The 22,117-nt window shown below is 39.7% G+C and overlaps 1 protein-coding gene across 6 annotated transcripts in view; it reads right to left on the reverse strand.

Moving 5' to 3' along the window:
- CTNND2 (catenin delta 2) overlaps positions 1 to 22,117 on the reverse strand; it is a 619,666-nt gene that overhangs the window by 126,264 nt on the left and 471,285 nt on the right. For all 6 annotated transcript variants that reach the window (XM_065752045.1, XM_065752047.1, XM_065752046.1 and 3 more), the window contains one exon: positions 15,821 to 16,034. In XM_065752045.1, the coding sequence (XP_065608117.1) occupies positions 15,821 to 16,034 (214 nt within the window). The remainder of the gene's footprint in view (positions 1 to 15,820; positions 16,035 to 22,117) is intronic.

Genomic DNA, 22,117 nt, shown 5'->3' on the forward strand with positions numbered 1-22,117 from the left:
TATGACAAGTTACATTTTATTTCTGCAGTTGGTGGACTCTGCTACTTCCTGAGGTTTGCATTTTAAGTGTCTCCTTGTAACCTGTCTTAAGAATTTACAGTTATGAAAAGGCCCTGGGATTTCATTTTCCATAACTTTTGCTGAGGAGGATCTGGAATTAGATTTATGTGGTGTCAAAGAAGATAATCCATTCACAAGACTTTTTAAGAAGCAAGAAAAAAATAAAATTAGAAAAAAAAAAAACCCACACCATTTTTTACCTGAGGGTTATGTTTGAATGTGGTTTTAAACACTGCATTACATTTCCTTTTCAGATCAACTCCCACTAAGCAGTTGATCACTGAGATCATTTTCCACCTTGATCTTAAATCCCTTAATTGGGTTTCACAGCACAATGAGCAAGTCTGGAATAGTAGCCAAGGTACCTCGACTACCTCCTAAATCATTTGTTTGCCATCACCCGTCCCTAGGAGGGAAAGAGACTGAACTCGGCATATCAGTGATTAATCATGAATAATGGGACCTATCCTGCTGAATATGGATTGGAAGAAAGTTGTTAATCCAACTCAGCCATTTAACTCAATAGTTTATCATCTGTAGGCTGACTCCTGGGAAGGAAGAGGAAATAAGGAACTGGCCAGATCAGTGTTGAACATCTCTTAATCATTCGTGCTCATCGTATCTTATCTTTTCTTTGCCTTAAAGGTGGCAGTGCATTGAAAGAAGGCATTCTGTCTCCCTGTTTATTTGCAAAATGCTTTCATCTGTACAATGCTCCACAGAGGGTAAAAAATAGCCACACCAGACTGACCATGCCTCTCTGCAGTTTGAAGCTTTCACCCTTTCATGAAACAAATTGAGGACTATGGAAAAAGTATTTTGCAGTTTCGTTTTGAATTTAAACATAAGGAGTAAGTTGTACTGAAAGCATTCAGCTGGATCCAGCTGGAAGGTGGATTTGGGGTCTCAATACTAATTACCAGTCCTGCAGACATCAAATGAAGGACTCTTCAAAGAGCCTACTGGAATGCTTGCTATGGTGATCTTGCTGTACCAAGACAAAACTTGTGGAACAGCTTATATACATGAATCAAGTAGGTTCAACACGTTATTTAACACACTGGAGATAAACAATCTTTTCTAGGAAGGTCTTTCACAGATGACAGCAATCAAATCTTAAAACTGATAATAAATTCTGAAAAAGTTTGGGACCAACAGTTTCAAAGCCATCTTACAATAGCTAAAAGGTTTTAAACCCAATCACTGTCATCACTAGGTACCATGCCTTTTTTTTTTTTTTTTTCTCTCTCTTTTCTCTTATGGAATAACACCAAACAGTTTTTTTTTTTTTTTTAATCCTGCACTAATGAGGAACTTCATCTTAACTTACATGTTAGTATAATACTGCTTTAGCAAGAACAATAGATTATGGGTTCCTATTATCATTTCTTGTTATTGCCATCCTTTACAGAGCTGTATGCTATTAAAACCCAAATACATACATGAATATATGTACACCTGGGAACCTTCAGCTGTACAGGTGCAGTTCATAAGGGATAGATTCACTCTTAGGTAGATTTCACTCTTAGACAGATTTCAGTTAAAGCAATTTATATTTGTTGCCAGTAGAAGAGGTAACTGAAATAACAGAAAAAAAAAAGGTAAAACTTTATCTTTCTCTTAGCTGAAGCCTGAAGGCAAAGTTGAAGATAAAATCAGCTCTTAAAAACAGGTCCAGACCAGTGGGATGTTACTTCTGCTAAGCAGACAGAACAGATCCATCGTGCCTTCAGCTTAGAAACAGCACTATTTTTTCCATAAGTCGAATGAATTTAATTTGCAAAAGATAAGACACCATGTGCAAAAATCAGAGAAACAGAGACCTTGTGCAAAATCAGGAATGTCTAGACAATTATTCAGTGGATAATCTGATGCCACCTGTAATCATTACTTTTGTAGATAAAAAGCCCCTTACAATGACTTAGACTACAAGTGGAAATGAATAAACTGAAGAAGTCAGCTTTTACCGGCTTTTTCCCTGCCACACTGCCACTACACATTTTATTTCTGATTGTGCTGCAGAACAAGTACATCATCAAATAAAATATGAGATAAAAATACTCTAAGTAAAAAAATGTTACTGGGAGACAAATAACCTTTGATCCTTCTTAATTTGTTATGTTTAAGGCAGCCTTATACTTAAGTCTTTGCTTACTGAATATTCTTTGCTCTACTCACTCAGGTTCTTCTTTTCCATCTTAATTTCACAGTTTGGTAATGGTGTGAGGCAGAATACGACTTGGTAGAGCTGAGATCCCAACTCCCAGTAAGAGCAAGCACAGCTTTGGCAGGCTGTTTATGAGATGATGGTGTGTTGGTGCTACGGGGAGTTACCCTCATGCATATCATAAATCAGATTAAAATCTGAGAGCTAAACATCCTGCTGAGAAGCCAAGCACAAAGGATCATTTGATGGAGCCCTTAGGAAATGGATCTTCTACCACAAAGCTCTCAGGTACCAGAAAGTCACTGGCTGGCTCTTACTATAGTTTTGATGCTCAAGAGACCCATATAACAGTAATGCTATTCTGCAGAGCTGGATCAGCACTGTGGCAGCAGGGTGTGGGCTCCATGTACATTACGTCAGTTCTGCTGAGTTCAGAGCAGGGGCAGAGATGAAATCATTTGTAGTACTGAAAAATGCACATTCCTTTAAATGGAAGTGCTGTTTAAGAATCACAGAATCCACCCTACAACTTCAGGAAAGTGTAACTGATGTACATAGAAGATGTCAAACACCAACTGCTGCAGCATTTCTTAACTGGTAAGTTAGGTTAAAAAAAAAGAATGATTTGAACTCTGGCACTTGAAGAAGTCAAAACATATGATAAAGCTTCTTGTAAGTACACTTCAAAAAAGTTCAAAATTGTCATAAGAGGGAAGGCAGCTTTATTACCTTTCTTGAAATAATATTTTATCTGGTTAGTGAATAAATTAAGTGGACCTTCATGCAATTCACTTCTGTACATATGCAAAGGTGGTTTTCTGCTTATCTTTATACAAGATGGCCCATGAAAAGTGCAAACTGAGAAAGAATGGGTTTCAGTGAAAGTAATAAGCAGTTATGGAACAGTAAGGGAAGCTGCAGGCAATTCAGTTATTTTCCTTTTGCAGCCATTTATAGCATTACAAAGCAAAACCTTTGACAGAAGTAGGTGTTGTCTTTTTCATTGCAAACAAATGCAGATTGACCTTGGTTACAAAATAATATAAGCATTTCCACAGAAAAAACTATCTTTCTTAATGCTCCAAAATTAAATTAAGGATTTTATTAAAACATAAAGAACTGATTTTAATAGTACTTGCACATAGTTTGCTGAACAGATTCTGTCCAAAAGCTATTGCATTAACTGAAAAAGTCTGCATACTTGTCACAGGACTGAATTTTGACCCAGCATTGCTGCTTCCTCTCTGTCATATGCTTTAAAATAGCATCTAATTGCGGAAGGGAACTGTCACACAAGAAAGTTAGAAAGGTATCAGCTTTAATGTTAGACAGCAAAGGAATTACTGAAAATATGAAATTCAGTTACTGTGGAAAGACCAGTGGATCCTGCTTTTCTTTACTTCTTAACTGATGAAATTAAACTGGTTCCATACTACTGCTGTAAGATACAGAAATCAAATCAAAAGCAATTACCTATCAGTGAGAAAAACACAGTAAAATAAACAAACTACAAATTAGATTTCATCCTAAGGTAACAACACCACCACTCTCACTTAAATATCTTGACAGAAAGCAAGAAAATCAAAGAATGATACTCATGTGGATGGGAAGGTTTTTGTTTTTTCTTCAATGTTTACATGTGTGCTTTACTGAGGAATGTTCTAGAGCACCCAAAAGTAAGACATAAGTTTTGTAAAGGCACAAAGAGATAAAAAAATGTTACACTTAAAATTCACCATCAAGATTCATAGATTCATAGATACATTAGCTTGGAAAGGACCTACAAGATCATCTAGTCCAATCATCCTCCTATCACCATCCCTACCCACTAAACTACTAAATCAAATCCCTTAGCACCTCATCTAAATGCTTCTTGAACAGCGCTAGGGGTGGTGCCTCAACCACCTCCCTAGGCAGGCCATTCCAGTGCCTGACCGCTCTTTCAGAGAAATTTTTTTTCCTCAAATCTAATCTAAATCTTCCCCAGCACAACTTGTGACCATTCCCTCTCGTCCTGTCATTATTTATCAGGGAGAAGAGGCCCACACCCTCCCCACCACAACCCCCCTTCAGGAAGTGGTAGAGTGCAATAAGGTCTCCTCTGAGCCTCCTTTTCTCCAGACTAAACAATCGCAGCTCCCTCAGCCACTTCTCATAAGACTTGTGCTCCAGACCCCTCACCAGTTTTGTTGCCCTTCTCTGAACACGCTCCAGGGCCTCAATGTCCTTCTTGTAGTGAGGGGCCCAAAACTGAACACAGTACTCGAGGTGCGGCCGTACCAGAGCTGAGTACAGGGGGATGATCACCTCCCTGCTCCTGCTGGCTACACTATTTCTAATACAGGCCAGGATGCTGTTGGCCTTCTTGGCCACCTGGGCACACTGCTGGCTCATGTTGAGCCGAGCATCAACCAACACCCCTAGGTCCTTTTCCTTTCTACATTCTTCAAGCCATTCTGCCCCAAGCCTATAGCATTGCATGGGGTTATTGTGGCCAAAGGACCTGGCACTTGGTCTTATTGAACCTCATCCCATTGAGCTCAGCCCAGCTATTCAGCCTATCCAGATCCCTCTGTAGGGTCTCCCTACCCTCTGGCAGATTGACACATCCTCCCAACTTGGTGTCATCTGCAAACTTACTGAGGGTACACTCAATTTCCTCATCTAGGTCATCAATAAAGATATTAAACAAGATGGGCACCAATACTGACCCTTGGGGACACCACTCGTAACAGGACGCCAGCTGGACTTAACTCCATTAACCACTACCCTCTGGGCACGGCCCTCTACCCAGTTCTTCACCCAGAGAAGAGTGAACCTGTCCACACCATGGGCTGCCAGTTTCCCCAGGAGAATACTGTGGGAGACCGTGTCAAAGGCCTTGCTGTAGTCCAGGTAGACTACATCAACAGCCTTTCCCTCATCTACCAGGCTGGTCACCCAGTCATAGAAGGAGATGAGGTTGGACAAGCACGACCTGCCCTTTGTGAACCCGTGCTGGCTGGGTCTGATCCCCTTGTTGCCATGCACGTGCCATGTGATCTCCCTCAAGATCATCTGCTCCATAACTTTCCCTGATACCGAGATCAAGCTGACAGGCCTGTAGTTCCCCGGGTCTTCCTTACGGCCTTTCTTGTAGATGGGAGTTACATCGGCAAGCCTCCAATCTTGTGGGACCTCTCCAGATAACCAGGAATGCTGATAGATGACAGAAAGCGGCTTGGCAATCACCTCTGCCTGCTCCCTCAGCACCCTTGGGTGGATCCCATCTGGCCCCATGGACTTGTGGCAGTTCAGATGGACGAGCAGATCTCTGACCGTCTCTGCTTGGATCACAGGAGGTGTATTATGTGCTCCGTCATGGACTTCCAGGTCAGGGCAAGCACCCTGAGGATAACTGCTCTGTCTATTAAAGACAGATGTGAAGAAGGCATTGAGAACCTCAGCCTTTTCCTTATCCTCCGTGGTTGCATTCCCTGCCGCATCAAGTAAAGGAGAAAAGTTCTCCTTAGTTCTTCACTTGCTGTTAATATATTTGTAAAAGGATTTTCTGTTCTCCTTTATTGCAGTAGCCAGTCTAAGTTCGAGCTGGGCTTTTGCATTTCTAACTTACTGCCTGCAAATCTTGGCCAGTTCTCTGTAGTCACCCCAAGTAGCCTGTCCCATCTTCCAGAGGACATAGACTCTCTTTTTCTCCCGGAGTCTCAACAAAAGTTCCCGGTTCATCCACACTGGTCTTTTCGCCTCCAGCTCGACTTACGGGACTCAGGGACAGCCTGCTCCTGTGCCTTTAAGATTTCCATCTTGAGGAGCATCCAGGCTTCCTGGACCCCTTTACCTCTCGGGAGCGAGTCCCAAGGGACCCTTGCAACAAGTGTCCTGAACAGGTCAAAGTCTGCCCTCCGGAAGTCGAAGGTAGCAGTTTTGCTAGTCACCCTCTTGACGTCACCAAGAATAGCAAACTCCACCATTTCATGGTCACTCTGACCAAGACAATCCCCAACCTTCACATCTCCTACTAGTTCCCTTTAGAAGGGAGCCACCCACTACAATCACCTTTCTTTCTTTCTTGGTAGCAGCAGTCTCAGTGCACGGAGTTGACTGCCTTGCCATTGGTGACCTCCTGGGGGAATCTTCCTGCACCTCCCCCGCTATCTCCTCTTCAACGTCCAAAGCTGCAAACCTATTGCTTAGGGAGACCTGGGGACACGTGATAGGCAGAGGGGGGGATTGCCCACGGTACCGAGCAGGGACTCTCTGCCAGCCCTCCCTATCCCTCAGATATCCCCCTTCCCCCGTCTTCTACGGGGACAGGTCAGGGAGTCCACCACCAATTGCAGGGGATCTCCCCGGTGCCTTTCTCTCTGGCGCTCGAGGGACCTACTCCACCAGTCAATCTCCCGCTCACAGTCCCTGATGGCCCTCAGTCTCTCAACCTCCTCTTTCAGTTCTGCCACCATGCTAAGCAGATCTTCCACCTGCTCACACCTTGCACAGGAGAACTGCTTGCCACCCTAGTCCAGCAGCAGCAGGCTCTGGCACTGCTTGCAACCAGAGACCTGTGTAGCCACGCTTCTAGGCAGACCTTCTGTCTGGGTCGCCACAGCCTTTTTAAGGCAAGCCCTCTGTCTAGTAGAGATCATGGCAAGATAAAGCTCTAGGTACCAAGGTCCTTTCTTACAAGAACCAATTAGGAAGTTAGACCTATGTATAAAGTCACAACTACATACAAAATGGAAGGCTCAGTGAACACTTATTCAAAGCCTCACAACCTAGCTATATCTCAAAATTGATATATAAAAGGACAGAAAATAAAACTGTTGGAGGAAAATTGACCTATAATAAAAATAAAATCAGTTTAGCCCCAGTAAAAAAAAAAGCAGTTTAATCATGAATTAAAAATTCGAAATACTCAGAGCCATCTATCCATCTATTCTATCTATTAGAAGAAGATTTATTATGTGCTGCAATCACAGTAACATTTCCATTGCAAACATTTTGTACTACAGAGAGGTTTTGAACTGCAAGTATTTTAAACTCCATCGTTCAGTCAAGGGCATCAAAATTACATGCCAAGCTGATTTTTTTCCAAAGGATTACTACTTGCTGAACAAAGTTCAATGCAGCTGTTACATCAAGCCATATGTTGCAACAGATGTCCTCTATTTATCAGTCCAGATTGTCTTGATACTTCCTCTTAAACTTAGATTTGACCAAACTGGAAAAAAGAAATACAGAATACAAAAACCCTTCATGTAGTATATTAGCAAGTGAATTATGAATTCTATCTCTTTGGTTGCCATATGAATAAAAATAACTTGAATGATTTTCTTAGAAGAAATTGTATTGAAGATGTATCTTCCTGATAGTACTAGATAAGAACAACTGTTTCTAATTGACTTCTGAAAGTTAATTTGGTTCATAGGTGACTTACTGAATTTCCAGCAAGAAAAAGTGAGCACAGAGGAACCATCTTGGGTTCTGGGCTAGAACTGACTGAAGTAAATTTAGGACAAGTGAATAAATGGCGCAGGGAGCTGGTGGCACAGAGCCTCAGGATGGGCCTGGCTGCCTTGGTGGCAGCAGGTCATGACAGTGGCAGCCATGGTCTGGTAACAGGGGCGTGCTTCTTCCCAGCACTGGCTTTGGGCTGTACAAAGAGCCCCAAGCAGACTTCAAGGTCAAGGAGAGAGGGACTACTCTATTGTGGTCACTGCACTGTTGCCAGCTGAGACCTCAGGATGCCATTGAGTCATCACGACTCCCTTTATGCATCTTGACAAAGACTGACACTGTCAACTTGAGAGAGGCTTTGAACAGCAGCACTATTTGTGAGTAGCTGTTACAACAGCATGCTGAGTGTAACAACTGATGCAACACATCAGTGCTTTGGACTCTTGCTTAGTAAAGCAGAAGACTTTAGACAGCATCTGTTTTAAACTCTTATCTTCTTGGTAGCAACATGGGTGAACAAGTTCAGTGGATCATTTAGAAAAAGTTGAGAGCAACTCTCTATGAAGACGAGTCCTATTAGTGGGTTTCCCCATTTTCAGAGCCAAAATAATGACAACATACTGAGAAAGGGACAAAAAATGTTTTATAATTAGACAGTAAATTGCAGTAGATTTTGCAGAAAATGGTTCCACTGAAACTGTCAATACTGTTTGCATAAGTGTTATTTGGTCAGACAGCATCATTTCTGAAGTAAAGTTACACAATTTACAGAATGTGTTTTGAATAGCATTGCAATTGATTGATTGACAATACAGTAACCTACAGGATGGAAACTGGAATTGCAACAACTTACAGTACAAATAGCACTGTCCTCTCCTTCCCCAGTTGTTGAGAACAATGGCTAGTCAGGACCAGGAGGATTCATGGCACAGTAACTGGTAGCATGACAGGTTCATCGGAAGATGTTAAAAGATGCCAACTAACTCCTCCCGTGAATTTGTTTGGAAATCGCTCCTGTGTTTCTAGAAATGCTCACAGAGTTTTCTGTAGATGATGAAAAAATCTGAAGTTTGAATATTATCAGACTGTACAGCTGTGTGTTGGTAAAGTACATCTACTTTGGAGAAATACAAGTAGATATTTCAAGTATTTTCTAATGCTGATGCAATATAAGTTTTTGAAGACTCTGTAAAAGCTGAAAGGAATTTCTTACTAGGGAGGCAAAACAGAGTAGGCCCATAGACTGCTAGCCATCCTGTTGCCACAGCTGGCAATAGTCCAGGGTGCTTGCCAGGCTTTGTTCAAAGCTGGAACCTTTAGCATGGTTACCTCTAACAACTGCTTCTGAAAACAGTGTGTCTAGTCTGTTATTTGTTTTACTTTTGCTAAATCTTGCATAATTGTGTGGCACATACATAACAAGATAGTTATAGTGATTACTTTTCCTACATATAAGAAATCTTTGGTTTTCCTTTCTACGATTTTAAGCCTAACAGTAAGAACCATGAACATATGCAAAGTTTCAGCTATGGAGTGAAATGCACATTTACTATAATCCAAGACCTGAAGGATTTGGCGTCTTATATGAATCCCAGAACTGAAGGAAGAAGGAGGCTGAAGAATACCAAGAAATGAGACAGAGTAAACAATTAGGTAACTGTTATTAAATACAAAGTTTTTTGTCCCTGAAGAGAAGAAATACTGGTATAACTATAGTATTGAATTCTTTCTTCAGCCATTGGCTTGGATCCAATGTAACTGGATAAAATTCAACACATAAATAACTTTATTAATGTTGAAAACAACTACATTTAAAACAACAAATAAAAAGTTTATTATCAGAATAGACTTAATCAACTTTTAAAATTAATTTTGCTAAGAAATTGCACCTACAATTACATCTATGTAATAAAACAGTAGGAAAGATGAGAGACAGCACCCTTCAAGTAGTCCTTCTGAAGAAAATGTATTTAGCATTTAAATATACAAGTAAATTTAAGTGACTAAGCAAATAGAGTTGAAATTTGTTAATCTTATAATAAAACTAATAAGAAAATTTTAAAAGCTTTTTTCTGTTTTATTTTTATCCTTCTCAATCTTTCCAGGTGTTGGCTGTAAGGTAAACAAAGTCCGTAAGTCACCTCTTTCTGAGCTTGGTAAGTTCCTCTAAGCACTTGTTTCAAGTTATTGCAGAAATTTGCATATGAGGAGAGGAAAAATTAAACAAGAAATGAATTAATGCCTTTTCTTGCCCAAATCTCAACAAGCACTTCTGAAAGCTGTGTTTTAATCCAATGGTTATCAACTTCTACATGTAAACATTTTAATTTTCTTGACTGACAGGAGAAAGAGACTGTTGGAGGTGGAGAAGAAGCTAACTCACTGAGTTGCATCTTGAAAGGTATTTGTATACTTACTTCATTGAATCCTTTCTTCCATTTTCTTATCTAGAATTATGTGCCCTAAATGATAGTTGCCAGCCTTATTAACTTAGCTAAGTCTATAGTGAACCAAATTTAGGTTGACCTTGTAGCAATGCTATTACCATGGTTACACCACCATAATAATTTAAGCACATCCATGGCTTTTCAAATTGTCAGTTTGAAAAGATTTTTTATAACCACCATATGCATCTGAATCTAAACCATATCTTTATAATCTAATTTTCAGTTTCAGTAAAGCTGAAGTCCTCTCTTTGGTTCTGAACACAAGCCACTTTATATATATGTATATCTTCCTACCTGTCCTTTTACATTAAACATCAAAAACTGAAAATTACTTAGATCTTCCTCTGGCCAGGCTTATGTTGCTTCCTTACAGCTTTTGAATATAATCAATAAATGGGACATTTAATACACTCAGTGTTGGACCAGAATATCTAACATTAATCTGAAAAAATAAAAAGGCTATAATAGAGATATTTAGAACTATATAAATGAGAAATAAAATAATAATATTACTCATTTTTCTTTACCTACATCTGTGGGAATATGTCCTGAGAGAGGGATAAAACACCTTTTCATCATCTCCAGGTCAAGATAAGTAGCAATGGGGCTACAAATAGTTGCTACCTCTAAAAGTTAAGTTTACATCACAATAAAATGTCATATCTGTGCTTACCCACTCCATAACTGAGCTAATGTCAAAGAATTATTAAAATGATAAATTGTTTTAAGATCATAAGTATTAAATACTGTTTTTTTTCCCACAATATTGTTAAACATTATTTACAAGATATGAAATTGGAAGTCCAATTAACAACATCAGAAAAAGTAACAACTATTTATTTTGATGTTGGAATTCTCCAATAGATGAATTGTCACTGTACTAGAAAGCTGAAAATTCTAAAGAACAGTCCAGAATTAGCCAAGCAAAAAAAATCACAATATATCTCCCAGTGAGGTCAGCCAAAAATTCATTTAAATAGAATACTCCCTTAAACTTGCTTTACACATCTCTGCAGGCTCATTAACTTGCTATTACACTGATTAGCAAAGACATATGAGAGGCTCAAAGGGACCTTCTGGAACTTCCTGACCAACTTGCCAATGACTTATACACCTACTTGTAAGTGATACAAACTCACATATAAATAAGTAGGACATCATACAGGTACTTCCAGTAACACTGTCAGACTATCAATAAGTTCATAAAATATCTTGTTATAAAAGTCTGGTAAAAATATTGAAATTGAGCTGTTTCTAATTTAGCTAGCTTATTCTTCATTAAGTAGAATCTTACATTTGTGATCAATTTTCTTTGTCAAGATGAAAAGGAGTTTAAGTGGCTCTATCTGATACAGGTAACCTGTCATCAGATGTAGCTGTTACAACCAAGGAGCAAGTATAGCTTGAATCTACCAACTGCTGCTTGACCTCACCTTCTCCAAAAGGAATCAACAGGATTAACCATTAGCACAATTTATTTTTATGCTTGTTTTTTTTCCCCCCCGATAATAAATCAAATAGAAATAATGCTGAAATAGAAATCTGTAGAAGAGTTCATAATTAACTTTAACACAGGGAAGGAAAGCTGAATCATGATCAGCTACATATTTTCATTAATAACAAGTGAAAACATTTTTCTACCATCTGCAAAATCTGTTCTGATTTTGTACTGTGTTCTCTTTTATTTATATTTGTTAGGAAAGTGTTAGCATTTAATTATTCTAAAATAAAAAGCTTCCATTAACAGGAGCTATTGTGGTAAACAGTGATGCAGGGCTGGGGTGAAAAGACAACTAAAGTAGTTGAGGTGCATTCAGATTACATGGAATACTTTTCATTTAAAGTACTACATGAAACAAGGTGTTGCAATTCAGATTCTCCTCTAGTCTCTAGAAATTGTCAGAGGTTGCAGATTCCTCATTGTAGGCCCTGATGAAAACATTTCTATGAGAACGTTTCACTTCTACATAACATTTATACAGAATCATAGAATAGTTTAGGTTAGAAGACCTAAGAACATCTCCCTGCTATAGGCAGGGACACCTCTCTGTAGACAAGGTTGCACAAAGACCCATCTAGCCTGACCCTGAATGCTTCCAGGGAGGGGGCATCCACAACCTCACTGAGCAACCTGTTCAAGTGTCTCACCACCCACACAGTAATTTCTTCCTAATATCTAGTCTAAATCTACCCTCTTCCAGTTTAAAACCACTTCCCCTCAGCCTGTTGCTACCTGCCCTTATAAAAAGTCCCTCCCCAACTTTCCAGTAGGCCCCCTTCAAGTACTGGAAGGTCACTATAAGGTCTCCTTGGAGCCTTCTCTTTTCCAGGCTGAAGAGATCCAGCTCTCTCAGTCACTCCTTGTAGGGGAGATGCTCCAGACCTCTGATCATCTTTGTGGCCCTCCTCTTGACCTGCTCCAAGAACTCTATATCCTTCTTGTGTTGGAGGCTCCAGAACTGGACACAGTACTCCAGGTGGGGTCTCACATGAGCAGAGCAGAGGGGCAGAATCACCTCCCTCAACCTGCTGGTCACACTTCTCTTGATGCAGTCCAGGATATGACTGACCTTCTGGGCTGCAAACACACATTGCTGGCTCATGTTGAGTCTGTCATCAACTGATACCCCCAAATCCTTCTCCTCAGGGCTGTGGAGAAGACCAATATCCATTTGTCTACCTTGGTTACTTTATTAAGGTTCTTCCAGCAAAACACAGAGACTGTGGAAGTGTTTCTGGAAAAAGAACCTTTCATATTTCCAGGACTATTTTATGGGCATTAACACCACTTAATTTCATAGCAGCTAGGCACCACACTTCTCTCACAGCTTTAGCCAAGGAGCTGAAGAAAGAGGAAGATGACATTCATGGTGTTAAAGGCAATATTCAAAAGCAAAGAACTACTAGGATAGAAAGCTCATTTGAAGGTTTAAGTACCCTTCCAAAACTAGTCTTGAGATAGCTGGAAATCGAAACTCTAAGCTCCTCAGAGAGAAGGAACAAGGAAGAAAATATGTATGTTGAAGGGAAGAACTAATATCATAACTTTCACCTTGGCAGGCATGTGCTTCACAGTACTTGAAGCAGGCAGTGAATGCTTCACTACTATTCAGATAAATTGAGCTGCTAAAAACATTTTCTGCCCATATTTTTTCCCTCACAGCTAAGTGCCTACTCAAAATGATTCACACCTTCGTCTTGCTGGATTTCTGGACAGGTCATTTAGACTTGATAGGCTCAGTTCCCCATCTGTAAAACTGAGATAATGATACTTCTCCACCCAAGAGGAGTACATTGAGGACAAATGTGTGAGGGATATTTAGAGGCAGTGGTGACAGAGTGAGCCCACATGAATTCTTAAGGCAGGAACTTTGTGCTCTCTCTGGAACTAACAAACCAAAACAGCTTTTATGTAGACAGGATGCAGAATGAACATGGGCTTGAAAGGTTCAGGGTAGTACATTTACTACTAAAACACACATTTGCTATTATTTTCTCTGTACTTCCCTTCAGGCTACGGTGGCATTACTAAAATAATTATCCTCCTGCCACCTCAAGTCAAGAAAGCTGACAGGATGTAGGAGAAATTTTTATTTTCCCTCCTGCCCACCACGAAGTTAAATATTTCTTATTCCTGAGGTGGCTGCTGCAGGACTCACCCTTCCTTCTCCAGAAAAAAACAGAGGCAAGGAATTTAACTGGGATAGCAGTCATACTACAAAAAAGGAGAAGTGATGAAGATGCACGAATTCCAGCACGTTTTCTAAAAGGCAGAAGAGGTGTAGCTACGATCATTGCTTTGAAAAGGAGCTTTCCAAAGCTATCACCATCAGAATTTCATTTTCAAAGCCATTGCTAGCTATCTCCATTCCAAAAGGCACAAATCCAGCCAGTGCAAGCAATAGCCTTCTGGGGTGTACTGGCTACTTAAAACAACAGAAAACAAACAAACAAAAAAAAACAAAACACAGATGTGGGCCCTACTAAGCTAGCAAGTTTGATTCCATTCCTCAAAGTCATCTCACCATGCGCTCTCTTCACAGATATGCATCACTCCTGATGCTAAACATCCTCCTTAGCTGCATCTAGCCCTATACAGGCTAGATCCTACCACTGATAGTACCTACTGGCAGTAGCAATTTGAAGGCATTCAGCACATTCTTTCTTTCTGTTGGAATTCAGGAAAATTTAACAACATATCGTGCAATGGAAGGAATGTAAACTGCAGCCTATTACTTTCTCTCTAAATGACCTATAGCATCTTAATGGTCTACAGACAGCAAGGAACCTGCCACTGAAACTGCTGAAGTATGCTGCTTATGTACATTAGCAGTTTGCCACTTATTACTCAGAACAAAAAAGCAAAATGTTCCCTAGAGCTGGGGCAGAGACGACATAACAAGACTCTAGTAAGTATGTTGAATCTGAAGTAGTGGTTATACTTTATTAGATCTGCCAGTATTTCTGTCACTTCACAGGAGACTGAATCAGAGCATGTGTAACCCAGCATCTCACTGCTATTAATCCTGCCTAATAAGTGTGAGGCGATGTAACTAAGAAACAAAATCAAATATAGTACTCTCCATTTAATAAACACAGTGGACTTTGTTCACATACCCTCAAGGAAAGAATCTGGAATCAACCAATGGATATCTTATCAACCTGGGCCTGATCCACCAAGTTATGTAACTTCTGCAGAAGCATGGATGATAGTATGCACTCTGACAACACTATGACAACACTATCACAAAGATAAGAACTTTTATCACATATTATAGAAGGAAAATTATAATGAAAATAGAGGCATTGTAAAATAGGATAATGAAAAGATCTTAAGATTTTTTTACTTGTAGCATTAGATTAATTACCACATTTGTGTTAGCAATCAAATAAAATGAAATAACTACATGAATAAAATAAAAGAAAGCCATCTATCTTCTGTTTTGCATTTTAATTAGGGTGGCTTATGGGAAAGGAATCTTGAAATGTTTCTGACTGGTCCTGTTTGAGAGCATTTTTGTATTTTTGAAATAATAAACATATTTCATTAGAGAAAAACCCTGGACAATCTTAGAAAGGCTGGATTTTTCTCTTATCAAGAAAAGCAATAGACTTCGCCACTACCTGCTTCCCCTTTATTTAACACACATCGCATATAATGTTATCAAATTTTGGAACAAAAAGCTTCAGAAGAGGATGCTGTCCATCTCTCCAGCATGTTTTTCCATTTTCCAAAAAAAAACAAACAAACAAACAAACAAAAAAGAAAATTAAACAACGACAACAACAAAACCATAATTCCCACCGTATAAGATACACAGGAGGTGATTAGCAGCTTTTAAGAACATTCTGACTTCTGCATTCACAGCCCAAGACATGAAGGGGAGCAGGGTACAGCTGATGGCAGGATTTTGCCCCACAACATCACAGCTGTGCATGGAGTACATTTCCTGCAAGGGCATTAATGGCTAACCAAGAATAAATAGGCAGAAACTCTAACCAGAAACCATGCCCTCTTCAGTACAGACACAGAATAATATCAAATAAAGTGATTCATTATACACATCCAGAGGGCTTGAAAGTATCTTGATACTGTAAGGAAGACAGAAAAAATGTTACTGGTGAAGCGACTGACATGCATCACAGAACTGTGCTTGTAGGGCCTAAATAAAAGATAGGGAAAAATTCAAACCTGTGACCAGTTCTCTGATTTCCAAATCCGTAGACTTGCGGAGTAACCGTACTAATGCTGGGATACCACCACAGTTTTTCAGAGCTATTTTGTTGTCATCATTTGCCTTCCCATATACCAAGTTTCTCAAAGCTCCACAGGCACTACGGTGGACTTCTGTCATCCGATGGTCCAATAGGTCCACCAGTAACTGTATTCCTCCTTGTCTTCTTATCTGAAACAGGCCAGAATGATAAACATAACATTAGAGAATAAAGACAAGCAGTATATATGTCGGTCAGTTTAATCACGCTCTGGTTTATGCAGGATATTCTCCAGTAAAGGTATGCTGGCAGCCTCAACAAGCTGCCAAATTACACCCCTTTGAATTCTTGTCTTATTCATTCCTAAGCTGGGCTACACAGCAAGTTCTGATTGCAATATCTTATATAAACCATCATTCTATTATCAAGGAAAAAAAAAAAGAGTTAAATGATCAAGGATGTCAAGAATACCAAGAACAGATTATTAGAAAATATTCAACAAATCCAGCTTGAGGGTACTCCAGTGTTATTTGCTCTATAAACATCAAACAGACTTGTGTTTAATTACGAGACACAAGACTGATGCATCTAACATTCAAGCAGTACAATGCTTTAATTTCAAGTAAGCTATACAGACATCTCTGTCAAAAATCTCACTGAGTGTGTTTCTGGTGAAGGCTCAAAGTCAGCCAGGAACTTAACCTGGCCATTTTACCATCTCTAGTAATATTTTGACTGAGACATTAGAAAGGAGACAGCTATAGATGACTTTCAAAACTGTAGGGAAAGGGGAGATTTTTAGAATCAAAGTTTCTGATGACAAGGTTTTGAAATCTTTGTGCTGTTGTTCTTGAATGTGCAAGCGTTCTTGAGGCTACCTGTGGGAGTGAGGCTTGAGTGAAAGAGGTTAAACAAAACACATTCAAATGTATTAGGAATTTATGCTACAGTTACCAACTTCAAAATATTTAAATACAACTGACATGTGGCACTTCATGCACCTGTTACAAACAACACTGCAATTAAAGTTGGAAAAATGATTCAGCCTTTGAGATTCCAAGATTGAGCTGTACCCACTGATCAAATAGAAGTTCTTTCTTTCTCTAACTGCTTGTCTGGCATTTTCCTATTTCTGTAACAAGTAACAGAAAGACCTGGTAATGGAGCAGTTTTATAGCTAAAAAGCATATATACTGAGATGTTACTGTATTAAAATATTATAATGTGTATATATTTGCAACATGGCTTTGGGCTAACTAACAAAGCCATAGCTATTATTCCAAGATGAACTAAACTATATTCCCTTAAGAACTCATCAAGTCAATAACCTTCCGATCAGTGTGCCAGTCACTTGGAAGACTATGGCAGCCAGCACCACATGGAAGTGCAGAGCTGTGAACAGACACTGGTACAGTCAAAAGAGTTCATTAATGTGCTGAAGATCCCGTGCTTCTACTGCTCAGAGAAACATTGACATCCTTCAGTTCAGGAATCAGAAAAAGATATCAAAGAGAAAATGTGCTGCAGATAAAAACTGTACCAATGTGAGCAAGGGAACCTCCAATTACATTATTCGTTGTGCTCCAAGCACATAATTAACCATGTTTATTTGGGAGGAGTTAGGAGGTGGTAATGGTGAGGGGAGTGGAGCGTTGTTTGCTTTTTTTTTTTTAATGATCTACCACCATTTAATCCTCAGTCTAAAATACATTTGCTTTCCTTGCTTTACCACATCTCCAAAATCAAGCATACCATATGAAAAGCCACCTATATGACAAAATAGATGACGTTTACTGAAAGAAACTAGAAACAAGAATTTATGCTTCAGTTTTGCAAAAGGTGCACCAACCATGGAGCTTCACGTTTCTAGCACAGAAACGAGACAAGAACTGCTGGAAAACAGAACACAGTTAAAAAATATACAAGTTGTTCCAGTATGATGAGTAATATCAGGAATGACAGAATACAAACATGCCTGCTGATCTTTGTGTTTTAGATTTTTAAAACACAATACATTGAATGAATATTTTAATTGCTTCACTGGCAAAAATAAAGTACCATGAATGATGAGAGGAATGAGAAAAAATATGAACTATGAAGCAAAAATCCTTTTGTGCACTACAAAGCATCCAAAGCAGAAAAGGGCTCTGCCCGTTCTCTGAGGCAAGCCGCGCCTGTGCAGTTTTCCCCACATGCCAGAGCCTGGCCTTGCCCTGCTCCCAAGGTGCATGCCATGGTTTATCCACTCTTCAGATCAAATCCGTACAAAGCTCCTCATTTTTCATCTCTTAGTGACCAGTCAAGTGACATTTCAGGCTCCTTCAGAGTTACTGCTTTGGATGCTCTCAGTTGACAGGTTTTCCCATCCTCTGCTCACTTCTAGGCAAAAATATCTGTTTCTATCACAGTTAGATGGTATTTTTGAGCTGTACTGTCCCTTTCCAGTCAGGTAACTCACAGCTCAGCAGTATTCAGCTCCCAGGAAGTTGTCAGTGGACTGAAGTCACTCAAAGATATTCTCTTAAAAGTAAGGACTTTAAATATTCATCTAAAATGCATTTCTGTCAAGAAAAAATATGGGCAATACAACAAAAATGAAACTGATGCTATATAACACTTCACCTAACATAACAAATTTTCTTAAATTCTACTGAAGAAAGAACCTATTGCTACGTGGGAAGGATAAACATTATTTTGCTAACTTCTTTGAATTTCCAAACTTACATACTTGGAAAAGTAGCTACTGTCACATGTCTAGCAATGCAGCTGAGTCTTCAGAATCGGGACCTCAGTTACTGATGCTCTTCTCCACCTGGACTATTGTGTTGCTTTGTTTTTGCTTTTCCAATAGCTAATTACTCCCTAGAATTCTCACTGTGTCTTTGTATTTCTATCACTTATTATATAGATAATTAAAGCTATATTTGCCAGCAGGTTTAACTATGCCTCACAAATTGTGAGATGGTGATGACTGTTAATAGAACCTATTCACATTTGGAGAAACTGAGGCAAAGAAAATGAAATTATTTCTTCAGGTTCTTTTTGGAGTTACAGCTGCAACTTGAAGAAGAATTCTGACCTACTGAGTTCCTTAGGGCACATTCTGAGTGGAGGAAAGTTGCCATGACTCAAATGAGCTCAACAGAGCTACTGACAAGTGTTTTTGCCTGCAATACTCAGATGGATGGATAAGTAGCAATTACATCAGTGGGGCATCAAATCCTACTCCCCTAAAGGACTTCTGATAGCTTCTTCTGTCTTCTGTCTGTCTGGGGAGAGAATCTTGCTTAATATAGTATCTATAGACACATTAGTAGCTACAGCTGTGCTATGTCGAGGAGAAAAATAAAATACAATATAGTGGCATATGCTTGCCTACTGTGACCAAATAATCAGCATACTACCAAGTTATCAGACAATACAGGAGGAAAAAACTGTTCTCACACAGCTCAATTCCAGAGTAGTCAGTAGTGAAGTCAAAAGAATTACTCTCTAGTTCTGCATCACAAATGAGTTCAGCCATTCATATAATAAAGTTCATTCTCCCTTGAATATATTGTTCCCTTTTTACCCTGTCATGATGATCAGACAAGACATAATAAAAATACTGGGTGAAACTCCATTACAGTATTTATCAAATGCCTCTTCTAATCCATGTATACCTAGTTTCTGAATTCACTTTCCCTTTTTTCTCCTTATGAATATTTTCTGTATTTCTTCAGAAGACGATGGTAGGTAGCTGCTAATAAATTCAATAGGTTGTACTGTTTGCCCATGGCATGATAGTGTATGACAGTTCCTAGCAGAGACAAGAAATCTCTGCATCCATGAGTCTGAATTGATACTGCTTTCTTAATAACAACAAAGTGTATACCCACATTGATCAAAACGAAACTGGAAAGAATGGAGAATCCATGAAATTTTTCATGAAATTTTTTCCATGTAATAAGGTACAAAGCAGTCTTCCTCCAGTGAATGCCATTCTTTTTTTTTTAATTTCCAGGAAGATTTCAAACTTTCCTTTTAAAGTTGGGCCTCCATTAATGTTAGTGTTTGCTGATTGGAAGCACTTGATCAGGTCAAGTCACACTATGCCACTACACACATGCAGAAGAAGAAAAGATGGCAGACTTTCTGATCCACAAGCAGATCTGCCTACTTAATGTCAGCATGATGCATCAGAGTCTTCTCCTCAGGCATCATACAGATGTTTTTCCAATGCATCTCTTAACATATCTGCATCTGCACTATGGAGACATAAGGTGAATTTGGACTTGAGATGTGGTTGATGCCCTGTCCTTAGTGACTTTCAAGGCAAGGCTGGATCAGGCCCTGGGCAACCTGATCTTGATGTGAATGCCCCTCATAGGTTCATAGGTACATTAGGTTGGAGAGGACCCACAAGATCATCTAGTCCAACCATCCTCCTATCACTATCTCTACCCAACTACTAAATTAAATCCTTTAGCACCTCATCTAAACGCTTCTTGAACAGCGCTAGGGATGGTGCCTCAACCACCTCCCTAGGCAGGCCATTCCAGTGCCTGACCACTCTTTCAGAAAAAAAATGTTTCCTCAGGTCTAATCTAAATCTTCCCCAGCACAACTTGTGGCCATTCCCTCTCGTCCTGTCATTATTTATCAGGGAGAAGAGGCCCACCCCCTCCTCACCACAACCCCCCTTCAGGAAGTGGTAGAGTGCAATAAGGTCTCCTCTGAGCCTCCTCTTCTCCAGACTGAACAATCCCAGCTCCCTCAGCCGCTCCTCATAAGACTTGTGCTCCAGGCCCCTCACCAGTTTTGTTGCCCTTCTCTGAACACGCTCCAGGGCCTCAATGTCCTTCTTGTAGTGAGGGGCCCAAAACTGAACACAGTACTCGAGGTGCGGCCGTACCAGAGCTGAGTACAGGGGGATGATCACCTCCCTGCTCCTGCTGGCTACACTATTTCTAATACAGGCCAGGATGATGTTGGCCTTCTTGGCCCCCGGGCACACTCCCTGTTCATTGCAGGGGAGTTAGTCTAGATGGCATTCACAGGTCCCTTCTGACTCCAAGGATTCTATGATTGTTCAATTCTATGTGTTCAGACCATTGCTGAAAGTAGTGAAGAAGTTACCTATGTTCCTAAGTAGGAAAAACTGGATGTTTCATACAAAGTTTTTGAGAAATGTAATTTATAAATTTCAAGCCTAACTATTAATCAGTGGATGGTGTTTCAGTGGTAAAGAAGCCATGAACAGTTCAGAGTGTTGTTTACCAGAAAAAATTTTCCATGACACTAGACTGTTAGATATTTAATCTATCAGGAGATACATGTGACCAGCCCGAAGCATGTGAACTAGTAAGAACAAATCAATGATACATTGATAATATGCCTGAATTTGATGACTGCATGATTTTAGTATGTCATTTATTTGACAGTGCATTCCTCACTTGATACATAAAATTACATTTTCAGCCTTGTATCTTGTTCACTGCAGGACAAAACCAAGAAAAATCTTCAGTTGGCTCCTAATTTAAGGGAGAAATATCCACCTTATGTGAGGCCATAACATGTCTTGCTTCATTTACAAGCAGCAGGCGGACTTTGGTCCTGATAAGTCCAAACACCATTAATACCAGTTCCCCAGTTAGGAGGAGGTAGTGTGTGTGGCATTCAAGCAGTCCTCTTACAAAAGATATACTAGATTCAGTAGATCAAACAAAGAACTGCATTCAGAAAAGATCCTGAGATACCCCCCTAGGTGTGTTTAGCTCCCTTTGGGAAAGATGACTGGATCTATAGCTTTATAGTGTCCTCTTCCTGCTCTTCTTTACACTGGCTGAATATTGCCTTTATTCTTTTTGAGTCTGCTCTGAGTCAGAAAATATTTTCTGAATGGCTATAACTGACAGAAGGACAATTTATGAACACCTAAGGGATAAGAAAAAAAGTACTGTAGGATATTTGCAGCCATCTTAATTTTCTGGTTATTTTTTGTGATAAATACATGCCAAATCTTGTACAGATCATAACACAGCTTGAAAATGAATTATTGTCAGGTGTAAGCAGTAACAGCATTACAGTCCATGACCTTAATTGACAGTACATGCTACCTGTCACTCACTCAGCACAGAATCCATGCTGTTCCTCCAGGCTCTCTATTTAAAGTCTAACAATTGAATGTGAAAGCTCTACTGGCTTGCTTCCCTGGGGAAGGGGAAGGTCTGCCCTAAAAGTGAGGATAACCAAGACTGTCAGCTTGAGCAGAATGCATGCATTCATAGGTGAG

This window comes from Cyrtonyx montezumae, unplaced genomic scaffold (genome assembly GCF_038088225.1).
Source record: "Cyrtonyx montezumae isolate F1298 unplaced genomic scaffold, pur_monq_1.0 scaffold_8, whole genome shotgun sequence".
Taxonomy (NCBI): Eukaryota; Metazoa; Chordata; class Aves; order Galliformes; family Odontophoridae; genus Cyrtonyx; species Cyrtonyx montezumae.